This window comes from Vombatus ursinus, unplaced genomic scaffold (assembly GCF_900497805.2).
Source record: "Vombatus ursinus unplaced genomic scaffold, bare-nosed wombat genome assembly UNPS02014806.1, whole genome shotgun sequence".
Classification (NCBI taxonomy): domain Eukaryota; kingdom Metazoa; phylum Chordata; class Mammalia; order Diprotodontia; family Vombatidae; genus Vombatus; species Vombatus ursinus.
Genome location: NW_020954584.1, coordinates 317,758 through 336,701, shown reverse-complemented (window position 1 = coordinate 336,701; position 18,944 = coordinate 317,758). Strand labels below are relative to the sequence as shown.

The 18,944-nt window shown below is 34.8% G+C and overlaps 2 protein-coding genes across 2 annotated transcripts; one reads left to right on the top strand and one right to left on the bottom strand.

The window, feature by feature from the left end:
• Window positions 1–6,176: 6,176 nt before the first annotated feature.
• Window positions 6,177–7,106, top strand: LOC114051805 (olfactory receptor 4C46-like). The gene has a single exon (XM_027874205.1). The coding sequence runs from the start codon at window positions 6,177–6,179 to the stop codon at window positions 7,104–7,106; it is 930 nt and encodes a 309-aa protein (XP_027730006.1).
• A 10,026-nt stretch (window positions 7,107–17,132) lies between these two features.
• LOC114051789 (olfactory receptor 4C12-like) lies at window positions 17,133–18,062 on the bottom strand. The gene has a single exon (XM_027874196.1). The coding sequence runs from the start codon at window positions 18,060–18,062 to the stop codon at window positions 17,133–17,135; it is 930 nt and encodes a 309-aa protein (XP_027729997.1).
• Between the last annotated feature and the right edge of the window lie 882 nt (window positions 18,063–18,944).

Genomic DNA, 18,944 nt, shown 5'->3' with positions numbered 1-18,944 from the left:
GAGAAGAATGAAATGGATATGGCTGCATTGTTTCACAAATACTTTCCCAAAATAATGTATCTTTTAGGACAAAGCCTTTCTGGCACCATTGATAATTAATTCCTCTGAGAGCTCAGCTCTGGGCATGAAAATAGGTCCCTAAACTTTATAATATGCAATTTAGTTCCATTTCTTATGAAAAGGTAAAAGGAGAGGAAATATAAACATAGATGGTCATTTAAAGTCATTTCTACCTGTTGTCATAAAGGCATGTATAGAATCAATGAGACCGTTTTAACATCTCAATGTTTTTGTTTTGTTTTGTTTTGTATTTATTACAGTTAGAGAACATAGTTCTGAATAAGGTTGAGTTTTCCTAGATGCAAGGTGAGGGAGATCCAGGATGCAAGAATCCTGAGAATACTTCCATAAAAAAAAAAAAAACCTGACTGACTCTATGGTTGAATGATTATCACCATCTTCCTATCCAATGAAAATACCATCATGAAAGTGAGAATTCTCCTGAATACATAAGAAAGCACGCCTATCCATACATCAGACCAGGGTAAGTTTCACTACCCACCCCCACAAACTCTATTCGAGCTGATACTTACTCTGATTCATATATTTCGTAATGATCCCTTATAATGATTTACTTCTTGATTGTTAAATGGATTTAATCTACAGTATAAGACTTGATTCTTAAGACAAGCTGGAAATATAGCTTGATGTATTTTAAAGTGCTTGAATTGCTCTGGGGCAGACAATTTAATTTTGGATCCAGTTTCTTTCACCTTTCTGAACCTCAGTTTGCTCCTCTGCAAAATGAAAAGAATAACATTTACAATGGCTACCATCTAGGGCCGGGTGATAAGAAAGTACTTGGAAAATTGTAAATCATCATATAAAAGTGATTTATTTACATTTAACAGGCAAAGGAACTGAGGAACAAAGGGGGTATAAATAACCAAAATAACAGACATATGCAGAGATTTCAAGAAAGGTCCTCTAATTGTTTTGTTAGGCTACATTGCCTTTAAAGAGTTTTTTTTTGTTTGTTTTGTTTTGTTTTTTGGTGAGGCATTTGGGGTTAAGTAACTTACCCAGAGTCATACAGCGAGTTACGTGTCTGAGGCTGGATTTGAACTCAGGTCCTTCTGACTTCAGGCAAATGTTCTATCCAGTGCACCACCTAGCTGCCCACAAAGAGAAATTTATAAATTGGAATCACCCCAAATTTTAAATTCTTAAAACATATATCCATATAAGATAAAATATCTTAATCAAATATAAAAGGTTAGATACTGGAGAGTAAAGTTACTGTTTGAAATGTTCCTAGCTCTTCCCTCTCCTAGAGACTGCAGGGTACTCTTCAGGCATAATTTTAAATGTAAACACCTAGTCAATGCTTTTTATGTACTTATATCTGTCTGTTTGCAGTCATAGACTATACCATTAGGATAATAACTCAAGATTCTCCTGGAAAATAATGAGATGCTTTAAAAAAGAAAGGGAAACTCAGAGAAGCAAAGCCAGGATTTGGAATCATAAAGGATAGAAGCATGTAGATTAAAAATCATTCCAGATAGAATAGGTTAAAGTTTTCTCATTTGAGTAGTACTTGACACATATTTTTAACGTCAACCTTTATTTCTATTTCATATATCTGATTTAGATGACATCAGAAGGAAAATAACAAAACAAACAAAAAAACCCTCTAGTGATTCTTTCAAGGGTAGGAAAGAATGCTTGAGGGTTTGAGGATAAGGACAATGAAAAGGGGTGGATTATCATAACTGATAAGCTTCCCTAATGATTACATATGGTACTAGTTATGACAATAGATCAGAAGCCATTGTAATCATCCAGATAAAACACATTATAGTGTGATGACAACATGAATAGAGAGAAGGGGACAAAATTTAGAGACATTGTGTAGATAGAATTGACATGACTTGGCAACTAATTGGATGTAGGAGATGTGGGAAGGGGGAATTCAGGGGAAATTCTGAGATCACCAACCTTGGTAACTAGAAGCAGGATGATATTATCTTAAAAATGTGGATTGTAGAGAAAGAACAGGGTAAAAATATGGGGAGATAATTTCATTTTAGTGTATAGTGTTTTGTATACCTCCATATATGTAAGATGAGGTGTCAAGAAGGTGATTGAAGGATAGCAGTGCAAGAGAAATGACTAGTTTGAACACATACATTAAGGTGTTATCTGTGTACACATTGCACGTGTATTTATGAAAGGCGATTTTATCAACAAAGGTGAGAAAATAAAGGGAGAAGAGAAGTTCCAATCCAAGGCATGAATGATATCCATTCTAAACAGGAAGAATGTGATTGATGATTCAGGAAAGGTGAAAGAGAAAGAACAACTAGAAAGCTGTGATGACAATGAGGAAATGACTCTACCACAGAAGACAAAATGGGGAAGGAATATTTAGAAGGAAAGAATGGTCAGAAGATGATGAAACCTACATGTATTAAAAGTTCAGAAGAGTGAAGGAGAGTAAAGATGGAGATTTTGAAGTGGCCTACTGATTTACAAGTAAACCATTCACTTTGATAGATACTTAATTGATCTGGAATAAATAATTTCAGTCAAGTGGTAGAGTCTGCTATCATATGGCAAAGTGTTGAGAAGATAAGTGGAAAAATATGGGATGGCATCAATTATGTGCATGATTCTTTTTCTGAAAGGTCAGAGGGCTACCAGTGTAAGTTTTTGTTGGATTTTTATTTTAAAAATCAGATAGACCCAATTATATTTTTGGTAACAAAGTGGGGGGGGGCTTTCAAGGAGGAGAAAAGAGATAAGGATGGGAGGGAATAAGTAGTGATTAAGAACTATTATGTAGCAGGCATTTTGATAACTAATATAGAAATATTAATTCAATGGCATAGAGAGCTCTGGTAAAGATTTTGCATGTGGCAAGGATAAAGATAACTTCTTCATGAAAGCCTGGATTAAAGGGATAAAAGAATGAGAGAAGATATAGAGAAATTTTGAATTTTGTCATAGGAGATATAATAATATAATTCAGGATGGATAAACTATTTTTTTTTCAGTAAACTTCAAGGATAATAGATCTCCTGGAGGCAGAATGTGTAAGGAGAACATGGGATTCTTAAGAAAAGAATAACAGATTTTGAACATTAGTTTTATGGAGGATGAATGAGACAGTGACTGAAAATTAATAAAGATTGTCACACAAATATAAGAATCCTTTTCAGAATAAATGACATGAAATTGTAATGCATCCATTCATCACAGTAATATTACATCACCAAAGTTTAACAAACAGGAAATTATGAGTGAGGAAGACAGATTAAAAAAAAAACCTAGCAGTATATGAATGGTAATAAGAAAAAGGTATCCAAGAATGTAAGATGACATATAACTCACTTGGTTAAGAACAGGATCAAAACTTTGAAGAAAGACAAATTTTGGACAGAACAGATGTAATGAACCAGGAGGACAGAGAAAATTGGAATGACTATTTTTTGATAAGTGAACCCAACAAGGTAGAATAAGTGAGGCTAAAATGAGAGTTTGGATGACTTCAGATAAGCTAAGAGGCAAATGTAAATCTCAATGTCATTGAAGAGTCTTAGTCAGGTGATGATGAAGTCTAAATTATTACCCACCTTTTGAGTCTTTGAAGTGGAACAATTCTATAGATTATAGGTGTTCCTGAGCACATAGGAATGTTCACGGCACACAGCAAGTGGTTATAAATTTTTATTGACTGACTTGAGGATGCCAATGAACTGAGAGGCAAAGGCATTCAAGAGAACATAGATATATTGAAGCCTTCAATTGTAAAGGATAGCTTTGAGCCAGAGAGAAGACTGAGGACCAGAAAATGACCTCCTTGAGAAGTAGAGGAAGGTGATCTAAGAGACATGTCAAGAAAGAGCTTTGCAAGAATAGATAAAGATATAGATACATTAGCCATAGATGATAAAGGTATAGGCAAAACAAAGCAATACACAACTAAAATATTTCAGAATTAGAGGAACTTCAGAGTCGAATCTATACTCTTTCTCCCAAATAATCTTCACTATAGTATTCCCAATAAAGAGGCATCCAGTTATTGTTTGAAGACTCCAGCATGAGGACCTGAGAACCTATTTATTCCTGAAATGAGTCATTTTACTTATAAACTGCTCTAATTGTGAAGGTTCATCCTCTACCCCCATGACATTAGACCTAAATATATTTAGTCCAGTGGAATGAACATTGTATTTGCAGTCAGAGGAAATTGGTGGGCTGAGTTCAAATCCTACCTCAACTATTTTATGCCTCTTTGGCCAAAGGAAGTCAAACAAAGTCTCTGTCCTCTGCACTTTGCAAAATGAGTGGAATGAAATAAGAAGCCCCCAACATCCCTTTTAACAATAAAACTGCCAACACTTGCTCCAAGTTTTGCAATCTGGAGACAAATGGGACAAATTCAATCCCTAATACACATGGCAACTCTCATATGCTCTCTAAATCTTTTAATTTAATATTTCAATATGCTATGTTCTTTCAGTTTATTGTCATAAAGCATTCACTGAATCCTTTCAATCATCCCAGGTTCTTCTCTTATGGAAAATCTTCCATTTATCAATGTCCTTCCTACAATATGTCATGTGGAATTGAACACAAAACTCCCAATGAACATTGTTCCTTGAAGAGACAACAGGGATGATGTCCTCCTTATTCCCGTAAGATATGATTCCAATTTGACACCCTAAAATCACATTTACTTGTCATAGCACACTGCTTACTCATAAGGATCTTAGAGAATACTGACTCAGAAAAAAAAATGCTATTTAACCAAACCTTCATCAATTTGTTGGTATGAAGATGATATTTTTAAAGCCAAGTAAACTTCAGATTTATTCCTTTATTATTGTAACTTATTTAATTAGGCATATTGTTTTATCCTGTTAAGAATTTGTTGAAATCCATCTGTAATTGTGGTATTATTTATCCTCCCAATTTTATGTCATTTGCAAATAGATTATGAATGTCAAAAATGTCTTTATCCAATAGAATGATAAAAATGTTAAATAGTCTAGAACCAAAAAGAAATGCTTATGGTCCTTTTTATTTATTTTTAGGGAATTGGAGTTAAGTGACTTGCCCAGGGTCACCCAGCTAGTAAGTGTTAAGTGTTTGGTCTGAGGCTGGATCTGAACTTAGGTCCTCCTGATTTCAGGGCCGGTGCTCTATCCACTGCACCACTTAGCTGCCCCTCCTATGGTTCTTAATGAACACAGTAATTCTAAGATAATATTAATTCAGTGTTTACTATTTGTTTCCCAATATTCAATGAATTGCTAATCTATCTAAATATTATTAGGTAGGCTCCATGACTATTTTCTTTACCAAAAAAGTAGAAGAGATTTGATGGAATGTTTTGTTAAAATGGATCTTTGAGGTTTAAAAAGTCTTGTTGTTCAAGTGCTCACTGAGGTACCTAATTTAATCACATCATAAGAACATTTACAGCTAGAAGAGAGCATACGGGGAAGGGATCAATCCACCCTAACACTATTCAAATGAATAAACTGAGGCAAAGAGAAATTAAGTGACATGGCCAGGGTCATACAACTAGGCAGTGTAGTGAATAGAATGATGGACTTGAAATCTGAAATACATGAAATTAAATCCTATCCCAGAAACTTATTAGGTGTATTATTCTGGGGAAATAACTTAGCCTCTCCTAGTCTCAATTTCCTTATCTCTAAAATGAATAGAATAGTAGTATCTGTCCCAAAGGGTTGTGAAAATTAAATAAGATAGCATATGTAAATCACTTCACAAAATAATTACAAGTATGAAACACTTGTTTCAAGTACTCTGTAAATGCCAGCTACTATAATTATTAGTAGTATGCATATGAGGGGGATTTGAACCATGCCTTCTTAACTTCAGAGCCTGTGCCCTAAGCACTACACCATAATGCCTCTTCTCTATGCCACTTTAAGTGCAGTGGCATACAGATGCAGAGGGTATAAATTGCCTACTGCAAGTTCATCTCGTGACAGGGGCATTCGGGATATAAATCTAGGCTTCAGGCCATTCTCTTTCTAGAGAAGAGTCCAAGAAATACAAGGCTCCCTTACTGAAAACTTTTAATTTCCTTACAGACAGAACAACTCTTGCCTGAATTCAACATCTATATGAAATAAATGGATAATAGAAATAATGTGACTGAATTTATCCTATTGGGGCTGACTGAGAATCCAAAGATGCAGAAAATTGTTTTTATTGTGTTTTTTATCATCTATGCTATTACAATGGTAGGTAACACACTCATTGTCATCACTATTATCCTCAACCCTAGCCTGGATTCCCCCATGTACTTTTTTCTTGCTTACCTATCCTTTATAGATGCCTGTTATTCCTCTGTTAATGCACCTAAACTCATTATAGACTCACTCTATGAAAAGAAAACCACTTTCTTCAATGGTTGTATGATGCAAGTCTTTGGAGAACACTTTTTTGGAGGTGCTGAGATTTTCTTGCTCACAGTAATGGCCTATGACCGGTATGTAGCAATTTGCAAGCCCCTGCACTACATGACCATCATGAACCGGCGGTTGCGTGTCCTCCTGATGGGTGTGGTCTGGATAGGGGGCTTACTCCATGCAACAATACAGATGCTCTTCATAATAAAGATACCATTTTGTGGTCCCAATGTCATAGATCACTTTATGTGTGACTTAAATCCTTTGCTGGATCTTGCCTGCACTGACACTCACATCCTGGGTTTATTTGTTGCAGTTAACAGTGGTTCCCTGTGCTTCTTAAATTTCCTCCTCTTGATGGTCTCCTATGCTGTCATCCTGAGTTCTCTGAAGACTCACAGTGTGGAGGGGAGACGCAAAGCCCTCTCTACCTGTGGTTCTCACATCACTGTAGTTGTTTTATTCTTTGTTCCATGCATGTTTGTCTACATGAGACCTGCAATGACTTTCTCCATTGATAAAGCTGTTGCAGTCTTCTACACAATGATTACCCCTATGTTAAACCCTTTAATCTACACACTGAGAAATGCCCAAATGAAAACTGCCATTAGAAAATTATTTAGTCAAAAGGAGACTTTGTTTAGTCAGTAAAGGGCCCCTATTAAAATTACCAGACTCAAAATCAGGTATGAGGGGGAGGAATGAAAAAATATGAAAAGAAATATATTGTTGATCAGTGAAGGGAAAATTCAAGCATATACTAAAAAAAATGTTCCCTAGTATTTACTGAGTTGATATTGAGAGCTTTTATTTTTTTCCTTTTTGATTTCTTCCAATGTTTTAAAAGGGCTTCTTATTTGGGGGAGGTTATATACTTAATATTTTCAAATCAGTTTTAACATAGTCAATGGGCAAATAATAGACAGGAAATGGAAGACCTTTAGCTCCCATGAAAAGACTGCATTAGATCACTTGATTTCTGAATATATACATATCTATATGATACAAATAAAATAAGCATTAGATGTTTTTTGTTTGTTTTCAGAAATTGAAATGTTAATGTAGGGATAGTTTTCATAAAAAGTATCATTTAAATTTCTCGAATATTTTGTAAGTGCCTACTCTGTATCTGGCATTGTCCACATTGTCCACAAGAACATAGCACTCAATAAATGCTTGTTGACTGACTCAGTGCTTGATGTGGGGGATACATAGGCAGCAATAAAATCATTGTTGTTCTCATTTTTTGGGGGGAAAACATGAAGGTTTTTTCAGAAGTAAATACAAAAGAGATATAAAACAAAAACTAAGTAATTTTACAGAACCCTATACATGGGGGAGTATATGGCAAATTAGTGCTCATCTCATGTAAAAGATTTGTCTAAGTCTTTAAGTTTTCCCAACATCCTCCTAGATGGAGAAAAGAAGAGGTTGTCTACAAGGCATAGGGAACAGAAATTTCAAAGGAGATAGAATACTGTATGTGCAGGATAGCAAGAAGACCCATTTAGGAATGCAGAATGTGGGAAGGAGAGCAATGTTGAAAATCAAAGGGCCACAACCACATTTGTGGGTCACATCTCTAATGATGTTTTCCCACAATGTATATGTTATTCTTTGCATCTGGTTCAATTGGATTCCAAATCCATCCAACTCTATAATCATCTAAACTACATTTGTTCATCCTATCCATTACTTTTACAATAACAAAACAAAAGTCTTTGTCAAATTTGCTGATAATATCTAGGTAAACCATGTAGTCTTCATCATCCTGATCTATCAAGTAATATTGAAGATCTATATCTGCATCTATCTAAATCTATATGCTAATCATATCTTTATAATTTATATACATTTATATAAGATTAAGACTTATTTGGCATGACTTTTTATATAAAGACTGGCTTTTTGTTACCACTATTTATCTTTCTAGTCATCCATCAATTTTTCAGTTTTCAAAAGTGGTCTCAAGACCCCTGGAGATTATTGCTGACACATTTTTCAGAGTGTTTTGAAGGTGAATATATATATTGTAATAATACTAAGACATTTCAATTTCCTTAACAGCAAATTTGAATAGCTTTAAATCACATAAATGAAAGAGTGTCCATCAACAAGTAGCTGCATACTTGTCATTCATAGCTAATATCACCCACCCACACTCCACTCATTTCCTAAAATGCCCTATAAATTATTGCAGTCTTTCAAAATTCAAGGACATGGTTAAACAGTTTAATGAGATTAGTAAAAGCATGATAAAATCAAGAGGAATTAGAAACACATATGACAGAACACAATACCTCTGTCCCAATATCCCTGTCTAGTTGTAGTCCATTTCCAATCTCTTAAGTCTCTAGAGCTCAGGCAGCATGGAAATTCAATATATTGTAACACTACTCCTGTTCTATGAAGGCAGGAACAGAACACTAATATGAGGTAATCCATGGACTTTGATTGATTATTTTGGTTGTATCTTCATAAATGGCCTGAATAACTTCCTAATACCATGAACCATTGTATCAGTCTGACTTGGGCAGCTATGTATCCCTGCAACCAGTCTCTGAGAAAGGGCATTACTCAAATGATGCAAAGGTTAATGTCCACAGAGTCTTTCCCAACTGTCACAAATCTAACATAACCAAGTCAGAAAGAATGAGTGTGGTTTTGTGGGAGTCTTGATCTCCAGCTCTTTTTCCTACTCACCAAGTTTCAAGTAGTTATCTACAAGGTTGAAACTATGAAGAAAGAAGAAAAAAAATTTCAGACCAGTTTTAATGAGCTATGAGAACATGAGTGATTGAAAGATGAGAAGATCTGTTCTTAACTTAGGGTCTTCAACCTTGTTTGGTCAATATTTTGATAAATATATTTCAGCATAATCTGCATCCATCATAATCTGATATTACATAAACAATTTATGTGTTTAAAACTTTATTTTGAGATTGGAAGGGCACACAGTTCATTAGTCAGTCTATGTGGGCCATCAAACACACACAAACACACATATACATGCTTGCTTAAACACAAACACACAATGATTAAGAAACTCTGGTATAGGAAAAGGAACAAAGTTCAGACATTATTAGCAGAAAAAGGATTTTCACAATATAAAATGATGGAGGAAGAACAGGGATATAGCAAGTCTGATTTATGTGTATATTATAAAATATCATAGTAGGCCAATGAACTGTGAGAGGAGTGTTTCCTTGGTCACATTAATATGTATATTAGATTTTCCAAATATGAGATCAGCCGTATAAATAGAAAGCAATTGTGTGAGGTAAAAACTAAACTTGAGAAAGGACATACCTGAAACTCATTATGTGTGTACATGTGTGTGTATGTATGCAAGTATCATATATGCATACATGTATGTATATATAGGTGTGCGTGTACACATTTATACATGGGTATATGAATACACATACACACGTATACATGTACATACATATATACATATGAATATATGTATGTGTGCATGTATATGTTTATGTACACACATATGTGTATATATACATATATGTGTATACATGTGTTTATGTATGTAAAGATATACATGTATGTGTGTGTATGTATGTATATGTAGATGTGTGTATGTGTATATATGTATGTATATATATACATATATACACACACACACACGTGGCTATAAGAAGGATGAAATGAGGTGAAAGTCAGAAATGGGGTGAAAGTGAAAGGGGGAAAATTACAGAGTAAGGGAGAATGAGAATAAGTAGGGCATAGCAGGGATCAAGAGGTCTTACATCTACTCAAGTAGTATAAAAATACAGACAATTTCACTGTAGAACATGGTCCAGGATTCAGTGTCGTATAAAAATAGCTAGGATTTTTCAGGACTATAAGATAAAAGGTAGATGTGAGGAGATGATATGAAAGAGTCTTAGATAAAGGTGATGTGATTTTCAGAAACCATCTTATTCATTTGTCCATTAATTACCCATTATTCATACATTCATTTATCCATCTATTCATTTATTTTATTTATTCATTTTTTTATTTGTTTATTTATTGGAGTCTGGTTATCCTTATCTCCCAGCCTAGAAGAACCACTCATGAGTTTCAATCTGCTACTAGTAAGCATAGGATCTTTGGCCTCCTCCACTTTTGATCTGACCTGACCCTCCTTTGCCTGTCTGGCAGTCAGTCCCTTGATTATCTAGCTCATCATATTTGTATTAGATGCGTGATTGGCTTATTTCATCACAGCACAGTAATCTAGAGCCCAAGAGGTTACCAGCATGGAGTTAGTCCTTCTTATTCATTTAGACATGATCCCTGAATCTGCTAATCACTTCTGAAATCTATTTTCTTGTTTTCAACCTTTTTCTTTTGACCAACAGCCATGATGAAAACAACATTTTTGTCCTGATGTCTTCACTATTTTGCTTAAGTTTTAGTAATTTTTTGCACTTCTTTCAATTCCCCGCCCCGATGATATCATTTATGTTCATGTCAATCACTAAGTTTAGGCAGTTATTGAAGGCACTGAGTCATACTCGGGATCCATATCACATATCAATAACAAGCCTCTCTATTGCTGTCATCAGAAGGCTGAGATATAATTCCCCCAATCATATTTCAGAGACAAATTATATTTCTTAATTTTTCCTCCTCTGATGCTTGCAAAATTCTTTTGCACCTGAATGTACGTCTGTATCATCCTCTTAATCCCCTAGAGAGATACTAATTACTCCTTGTGTGGTTAGAATTCCTTCTCTTATGGAGAGACATGTATCTTTTAGTTTTTAATTAGTTTGTTCAGTCATTTTTAGTCATTTGTGACTCTTTGTGAGCCATTTGGGTTTTTCTTGGCAAAGATATTGCATTAGTTTGTCATTTCCTCCTCCAGCTAATTTTACAGATGAGGAAACTTAGGGAAACAGAGTCAAGTGGCTTGTTGAGAGTCACAGCGCTAGTGAGTGTCTGAAGCCACATTTTAACTCAGGAAGATGAGTCTTTCACACTCAATGGCACTTTATTCATTGCATCACCTAGTTGCCTCTCTTTTAGTTACATAGGGTAATTGATTCTTCTTTCCTTGGTGCTATATTTTTTTTTCTTTCCTCCAATCTCCTGGCATAAGTGAGAATTTATCACTGATTTATCATATCATTCTTTAGATTTTTTTTTAATTCTACTTTTGTGTGTAAGTGCTTTGGTGTCATACTTTTTAATTATTCAAAATTCTCCCTGATAAAATGAAAATAACTGATTCTACAAGTATCTATACTCATGCCTTTGAGGAAGAAAAATGTTTCTTTAATATCCACCTCCAAGGAGACAAGTGATGAACTCTGAGTGCAAATTGAAGTATAATTTTCTCACTTTCTTTTTTTGGACAATATGGATAATACAGAAACATTTTTGTATAATTTCACATGAGTAATTACTATCATATTTCCTACATTTGCAGTTGGTAGAAGCGGGTGTAGGAAAGAGGAAGAGAATTTGGAAATTAAATTTTAAAAGGAAAAGAATTTTAATCTAAAATTGTTAAAAAACTTAACCTTCTCAAAATCTCCTGGTTTTGTATGTTTTTTTTAGCTTCTGTCCACTTTCCAAGACTGGTTTAATATATAAGAAATAATGGGTCTCAACTTTCAAATATAGTGTGTTCTATTCAATCCTTATCCTCCTGATCCTCCATGCAGTTTTTTTTTTTTGTTTCTTTTTTGTTGTTTATTTGGTTAGGCAATGGGGTTAAGTGACTTGCCCAGGGTCACACAGCTAGTAAGTGTTATGTGTCTGAGGCTAGATTTGAACTCAGGTTCTCCTGAATCCAGGGCCAGTGCTCTATCCACGAAGTCTCCTAGCTGCCCCCCTCCATGCAGTTTTGTTACTGTTGCCCACATTCACAATTTTTTCCTTCCTTTGCTTCTATGACTTTCTTCTTCCCTCCTTACCTTAACTGATTACTCCTTATCAGTCTCCTTACTGAAATTTATGGCCTTAGAAATTTTTCTGCCTAGTACCTTTACTGCCATTCACAGTCTTTTCCTTCACTGAGCTCTATGTTCCTATCCAATTGAATTATTAACAATTTCCAGAACATCCTTGTTTTCACGAACTCATTTTCCCTCTTATTCCAGGACCCATGATCTATATGCTGTGCCTTCTCACTACTTCAAAACGTGACTTTTTTTTACTATATTCATTCCATTTTGTTTTCTGTTATGTTAAACTCAGAGCCATAAAAATCAAAGGAAAATAAATCTTTCTTTAGTATGTTTTAAGAGAAACTAAAGCAAAACAGTTTCCCCTTCAGCATGGCACCAATCGTGTTGATTCTTTGCACCATATCAATGAATTATTTATTCTTAAATTCATATATATATATATGTCTTTTTATCTGTGTAATTATTATTAAACAACTATTAATATTATAATGTGCAAGCATATCATTCTGACTAGAGATTTTTCATAAGAATTCTTTGATAACTGATTTTATTATGGTTATTTGTGTTTATTTATATAAATATATTTATGTATTATCATTATTTATTTTAAACTGAAATACTGAGGCTAAGAGAGGTTAATTGACTTGCCTAGGACTACAAAATTATTAATTTTCTAAGGTATAATTGCACTCAGGTCCTCCTTTATCCAAGTCTACCACTTTTACCCATTTTACTACCTAAACATTCATGAATTGTATTAACTTCTTTGGACTGATGGGATCACTACCCTCTTTCATTCTTGCAAAAAAAGAGTATATTCTCATTTATAAACCTGATTTTAAAAACTGCCTTGCCTCTAGTCCTAGACCTGAAGGAAAAAAAAATAATTTTCCTCCACAGACTCAGACTGAAATCCATGCCCTTCCCCCCCCAAAAAAGAAAAAAAAAAACAACCTGCTGAAAGGCTAGCTTTTCTTTAGACATTTGGCTTAGGTCAACTGTGTTTATTTGTGTAGATTTTAAAAGAAGAAAAACCTGAAAAGAATGGCAAATTCCACAAGACAAAGTTAGAGTCCCTTTTCTACATAAAAAATAACAGCAGCTTTGCCTTTGGGTTTCTATGTGCTTCATGGACCTTATTCCAAGTTAGTAATGGGATCGCTGCTAAGATTGGCAGTAGAACTAAAGCTCCAGACCTGGAGTACTGGTCACTTAGTCAGTCAGTAAACAAGCATTTATTAAGCTTTTACTGTCTGTGAGGATTCATATATAAAAGAAATGCAAACATAAGTTCCATTCCCATAGGTAACGTATGTTCTAATAGAAGACACAGCACACAAATTATTCGTTATATTCTAGATATATAGAAAGAAGACAGAAAGAAAAATAGTTAGAGAAGTGATGGTCCTTTAAGAGAGTTGTCCTCCCCCCACATCCAGATATTACAGGGATGGAGAGTGGAGAAATAGCATAGTCAATTGTCATGGCCTTTCCAGAAACAATAATAAATTAATATTTACTCTCAGAGCAAATTATGATGGGGGTGAAGGGGTATGTATGTGGTATGGTAACAGGGTAGATTTCAAGACAGCCAAGTGAAGGGCTGGTTGCAGTTCAGCCTACATTGAGGGTAGGGGTATGGAAGAGGTCCAAGATGGCATAGTAAAGGCAGGTACTTGACTGAGCTTTAACAATTCCTCCTTCAAACAACTTGAAAATATTACCTCAAAATGAAGTCTGGAGTACAGGACCTTTCATGGCAAACTTCAAGGACAGTTGAATTGGCAGTGGCGACTTTCCGAGTTTTCAGCTCACAGACAGTGCATGGGTTGGATAACTGGCCAGAATGAGAGTATAGGTGACCCTTTGCTGGCACTGGATATACAACTTTCTTGCATTTCTCATGGACAGTTCCTGCTTGCAGTCTCAGGTTAGGGGACCACTAACACAGTGGGAGGAGGGTGGTACCCTGGTTACAGTTCCAGGGGGAAAAGAGTGCTTATGGTCACTCCCAGACCAGAGCACAGACCTTAGGAGCAATGACCACACCTCTCATTAGATCATACCACCTTAGAAGAAATGAAAATTTACAGCCCTCCAGAACTAGCTATGAAAACAGTAGCCCAGAAAATTTGAAGTTTTGGGCAGTGGCCCCTTCACCCTGGAATTGAAGACCAACTTTAAAAAAGGTTAAAAGTAAAGAAATAAGCTGGAGAAATGAGTGAACAACAAAAATTAATCAAAAGATATAAAGTTATTATGGTTCCAGAGAAGATCAAAACACAAATTCACTAGAAGATAACAAAGTGAAAAACAGGTTCAGCAAAGACTTTAAAGAAAAATGTAAATTGGCCTAAGGCCCAAAAGAATTCCTAGCAGAGGTCAAAAGTATTTTAAAATCAAATAAGCAAGAGAGAAGAAATATTGGAAAAAAGTAATGAGAGTGATAGAAGAAAATAATGGAAAAAATGAGTAGTTTGGTAAAGGAAGCACAAAATATGAAGAAAATAACTTCCTTTTGGACAAGGAAATATAAAGAAAATAATTCCTTAAAAATTAGAATTGGACAAGCAGAAAATATTGATTCCATGAGACATCAAAATAATAAATAAAATCAAAAGAATCAATTTAAAAAGAAAATATGAAATATCTCACTGAAAAAAAAACACAACTGACCTGAAAAATAGATTAAGAAGATATAATTTAAGAAAAATTTTGGACTATCTGAAAGTCACAATCTAAAAAAGAAAAGAGCCCAGATATCCTATTTGAAGAAATTACCAAGAAAGTCTGTCAAGATATTCTATAAATAGAGGGTAAAATTGAAATGGAAAGAATCTACTGATCACTTCCTGGAAGATATTCCAAAATAAAATCTCCCAGGAATATTATAGCCAAAACATAGAGCTCCCAGGTGAAAGAGAAAATATTGCAAGCATCCAGAAGGAAACAATTAAAGCAGCATGGATCCACAGTCAGGATAACACAAGATTTGACAGCTTCTACATTAACAACTTGGAATATTCTGGAGGGCAAAGGAGCTAGGAATACAACCAAGAATAACCTACTCAGCAAAGATGAGCATAATCCTTCAGATGAAAAATGTATATTCAATGAGCAAAAGACTTTCTTGCATTTCTGATGAAAAGATCAGAGCTGCATAGATAATTTGGCTATCAAACACAAGACTCAAGAGAAACACAGAAAGATAAACAGAAAAGAGAAATCATAACAGATTCAATAGGGTTAAACAATCTGGTCTCAGACTAGACACTTGACACTTACTAGCTGTATGACCCTGGGGAAAAAACTTAACCACAATTCCATTGTCAAAAAAACAAACAAACAAAAAAAATATGGTTAAATAATTTTCTACCCTATATGAGAAAATGATACTTATAACTCTTAAAAACATTATCATTATTAAGCAGTCCAAACAAGTATACATAGACAGAGGACATAGGTACGAGTTAACTATGGTGGTATGATATCTGAAAAGAAAAATAAAAGGAAAGAGTGGGAAAGAGGAATGCATGGGGAGAAAAAAGAGAGGTAGAATGGAGCAGATTATCTCTCATAAAATAGGAACAAAAAAGTTTTTACTGTGGAGGGGAAGATGGGTGGTGGTTGTGGAGAACCGTTCTTGAACCTTAGTCTCATCAGAATTGCCTGAAAGAGGGAATAAAATACACACTCAATCTGGTATAGAAATCTACTTTACCCTACATAGAAGTAGGAAGTGAAGGGGATAAGAGAAGGAGGGCACTGATAGAAGAGAAGGGGATTGGTGTAGACAGTGTTTGGAAGCAAAACACTTTTAGGAAGGACAGGGTGAAAGGAGAAAGGGAGAATTATAAATGGAGGAAATAGGATGGAAAGAAATATACAATTAATAACCCTAATTATGTAAAACGATGCATAAAGTTTCTCTGATAAAGCCCTCATTTGTCAAATAGAGAACTGTGTAAACTTTATAAGAATACAAGTCATTCTTCAATGATAAATGGTCAAAGAATATGAACATTTAGATTTCAGATCAAGAAATAAAAGCTATCTATAGTCATATGAAAAGATACTCTAAATCAGAGAAATTAAAATTAAAACTCTGAGGTACCACCTAATACCTATCAGATTGTCTAATATGACAGAAAAGAAAAATGGCTAATGCTGGAGATGATGTGGAAACTAGCTTAGGAAACTAAAGCCCTGTTGGTAGAATTGTGAACTGATCCAATTCTTCTGGAGAGAAATTTGGAACTATACGCAAAGGGTTATAAAATCTTATATATATTTTTACCCAGCAATATCGCTATTAGATCTGCATACCAAAGAGCTTTTAAAAAGAACAAGGATCTATATGCACAAAAATATTCATAGCAGCTCATTTTGTGGTGGCAAAGAATTAGAAATTGAGGGGATGTCTATTAATCAGGAAATGACTGAACAAGTTCTGGTATATGAATGTAATAGAATGCTATTGTGCTATAATATATGATGAGTAGGATGATTTCAGAAAAAAAAAGATGGAAAGGATTTACAAGAACTCATGCAAAGTGGATGAACAGAACCAGGAGAAAAATGTACCTAGTAATAGCAGTATTATACAACAATTAACTGTGAATTACTTAGCTATTCTCTGCAATACAATGAGCCAAGACAATTCCAAAGGTCTTTGGCCAAGGATTTATCACTCCAGTCTACTTAAGGACTCCTCTAACATCAGGTTTATAAATATGATTTTTTTTTCTCCCTTACCATACTATTTATTATGTAAATTCACTTTTTGATTCCAGAGATTCCTCATAGCATTTTTTATCTCTGTGCTCCTGAGGGTGTTTATTAAAGGATTTAACAATGGGGATACCATAGTATAGAATATAGCTACTGCCTTATCTATAGGCAGAGTGATCACAGGCCTCAGGTACACAAATATACAAGGCAAAAAGGATAAGATAACTACCACAATGTGGGAGATACAGGTAGAGAGGGATTTGTGTCTGCCCTCCAGACTGTGATTCTTCAGGGAATGCAGAATGACAACATAGGATACCAACAACAAAAGGAAGGTTAAAAGACAGATGAAATCACAGTTTGCTACCACAAATAGACCACGGGAATGGGTGTCCATGCAGACAAGATTGAGTAAGGGGTACAAGTCACACATGAAGTGATCTATGATGTTACATCCATAGAAAGGGAGCCAGATTGTGAAAAGAATCTGGATTGTTGTATGCAGAAAGCCACCAGTCCAAGTTACAATCACAAAGATGATGCACAACTTCCTGTTCATAACAGTCATGTAGTGGAGGGGCTTACAGTTGGCTACATGTCTATCACAGGCCATTACTATGAGCAGGATGAGTTCAGTACCCCCAAATATACGTTCTGCATAGACCTGGGTCATACACCCATTAAAGGAGATGACTTTCTTCTCATAGAGGGAATCTGTAATCAGTTTAGGAGCTGAAGAAGATGAATAAATTGTATCTATGAGAAACAAGCGTGCCAGTAACAAATATATGGGGGAGCCTAAAGCATGACTGGTGGTAATGGTGACCACGATGAGCAGGTTGGCTGCCAGAGTTACCATGTATAAGGCAAGAAACACTATAAATATTACTTTTTGCATCTTTGGATTCTGTGTCAGTCCTAACAAGATGAATTCAGTCACATTTCTTCCATTTTCCATCTATGTAGTTTAGGCAGTGAACAGAGAAATGAGAGTTGTCTTATCTGCAATGAAAAGCCAAGAATTATAGGATGTCACATGGGCTAGTCCCTTGATCTTGAACAAATTCAGAATCAAACTATTATAATAGTCAACTGTTCTAATGGAAATGGAAGTTTGCTGATCTTTAAGCTATTGATTCCCATCTTTGACAACCCTGTTAATTCATCTCCCCACACAACAGAGACATTGGAAATAGCTCCTTCAAGATGAATGTCAAGGATATTTTTAAAGAGAGGGCAATTCTGTTAAAATTTCCTCAGGTCAATAGTGTATTACTAGGGATTAGAAATCTTTCAAAAGCCAAATATTGTTTTGTCCATCTTTTTTTTTCTTCCTTTGGTATTTTACGAAGTATAAATAGTAGATCACAGTAATATATGCCCTGACTCTTATTGCAGTAGGTCAGGCAAAGAGAGGTTCTTGGGGGTAAATTATATGATAGTACAATAATTCTTTACAGTAGATTTTCTCTGACAAGCAGATTCTGAGACAAACACAGGTGATATAGTGTTTCATAGATAGTTCCAAAATACCTTAGAGAAAATCAAAAATACACTGTGACATCTAGGGAAAAAAATAATTAACTTCGTTTGACCATGGTACAAATACATTAACTTATGCTCATTTTTAATCAAGTCTAAAATAGGTACTATAGAATTTCAGCAACATATCTCATGAGATTTTTAGAGAAAAAAATGTTTACACAATAGGCACATGCACATGTGTGTGTATATGGATATGTAGAATGTATATGTAAAATACTTCTGAAAATTTGATTTATCTTCCCTAACAAATTTATATCATGAATGAGGAAACTAAGACTCAGCGAACATTAATTGT

What these genes read in the sequence shown, in the direction of transcription:
- LOC114051805 (XM_027874205.1), top strand. Translation starts at nt 6,177, where the DNA reads ATGGATAATAGAAATAATGTGACTGAATTTATCCTATTGGGGCTGACT.
- LOC114051789 (XM_027874196.1), bottom strand. Translation starts at nt 18,062, where the DNA reads ATGGAAAATGGAAGAAATGTGACTGAATTCATCTTGTTAGGACTGACA.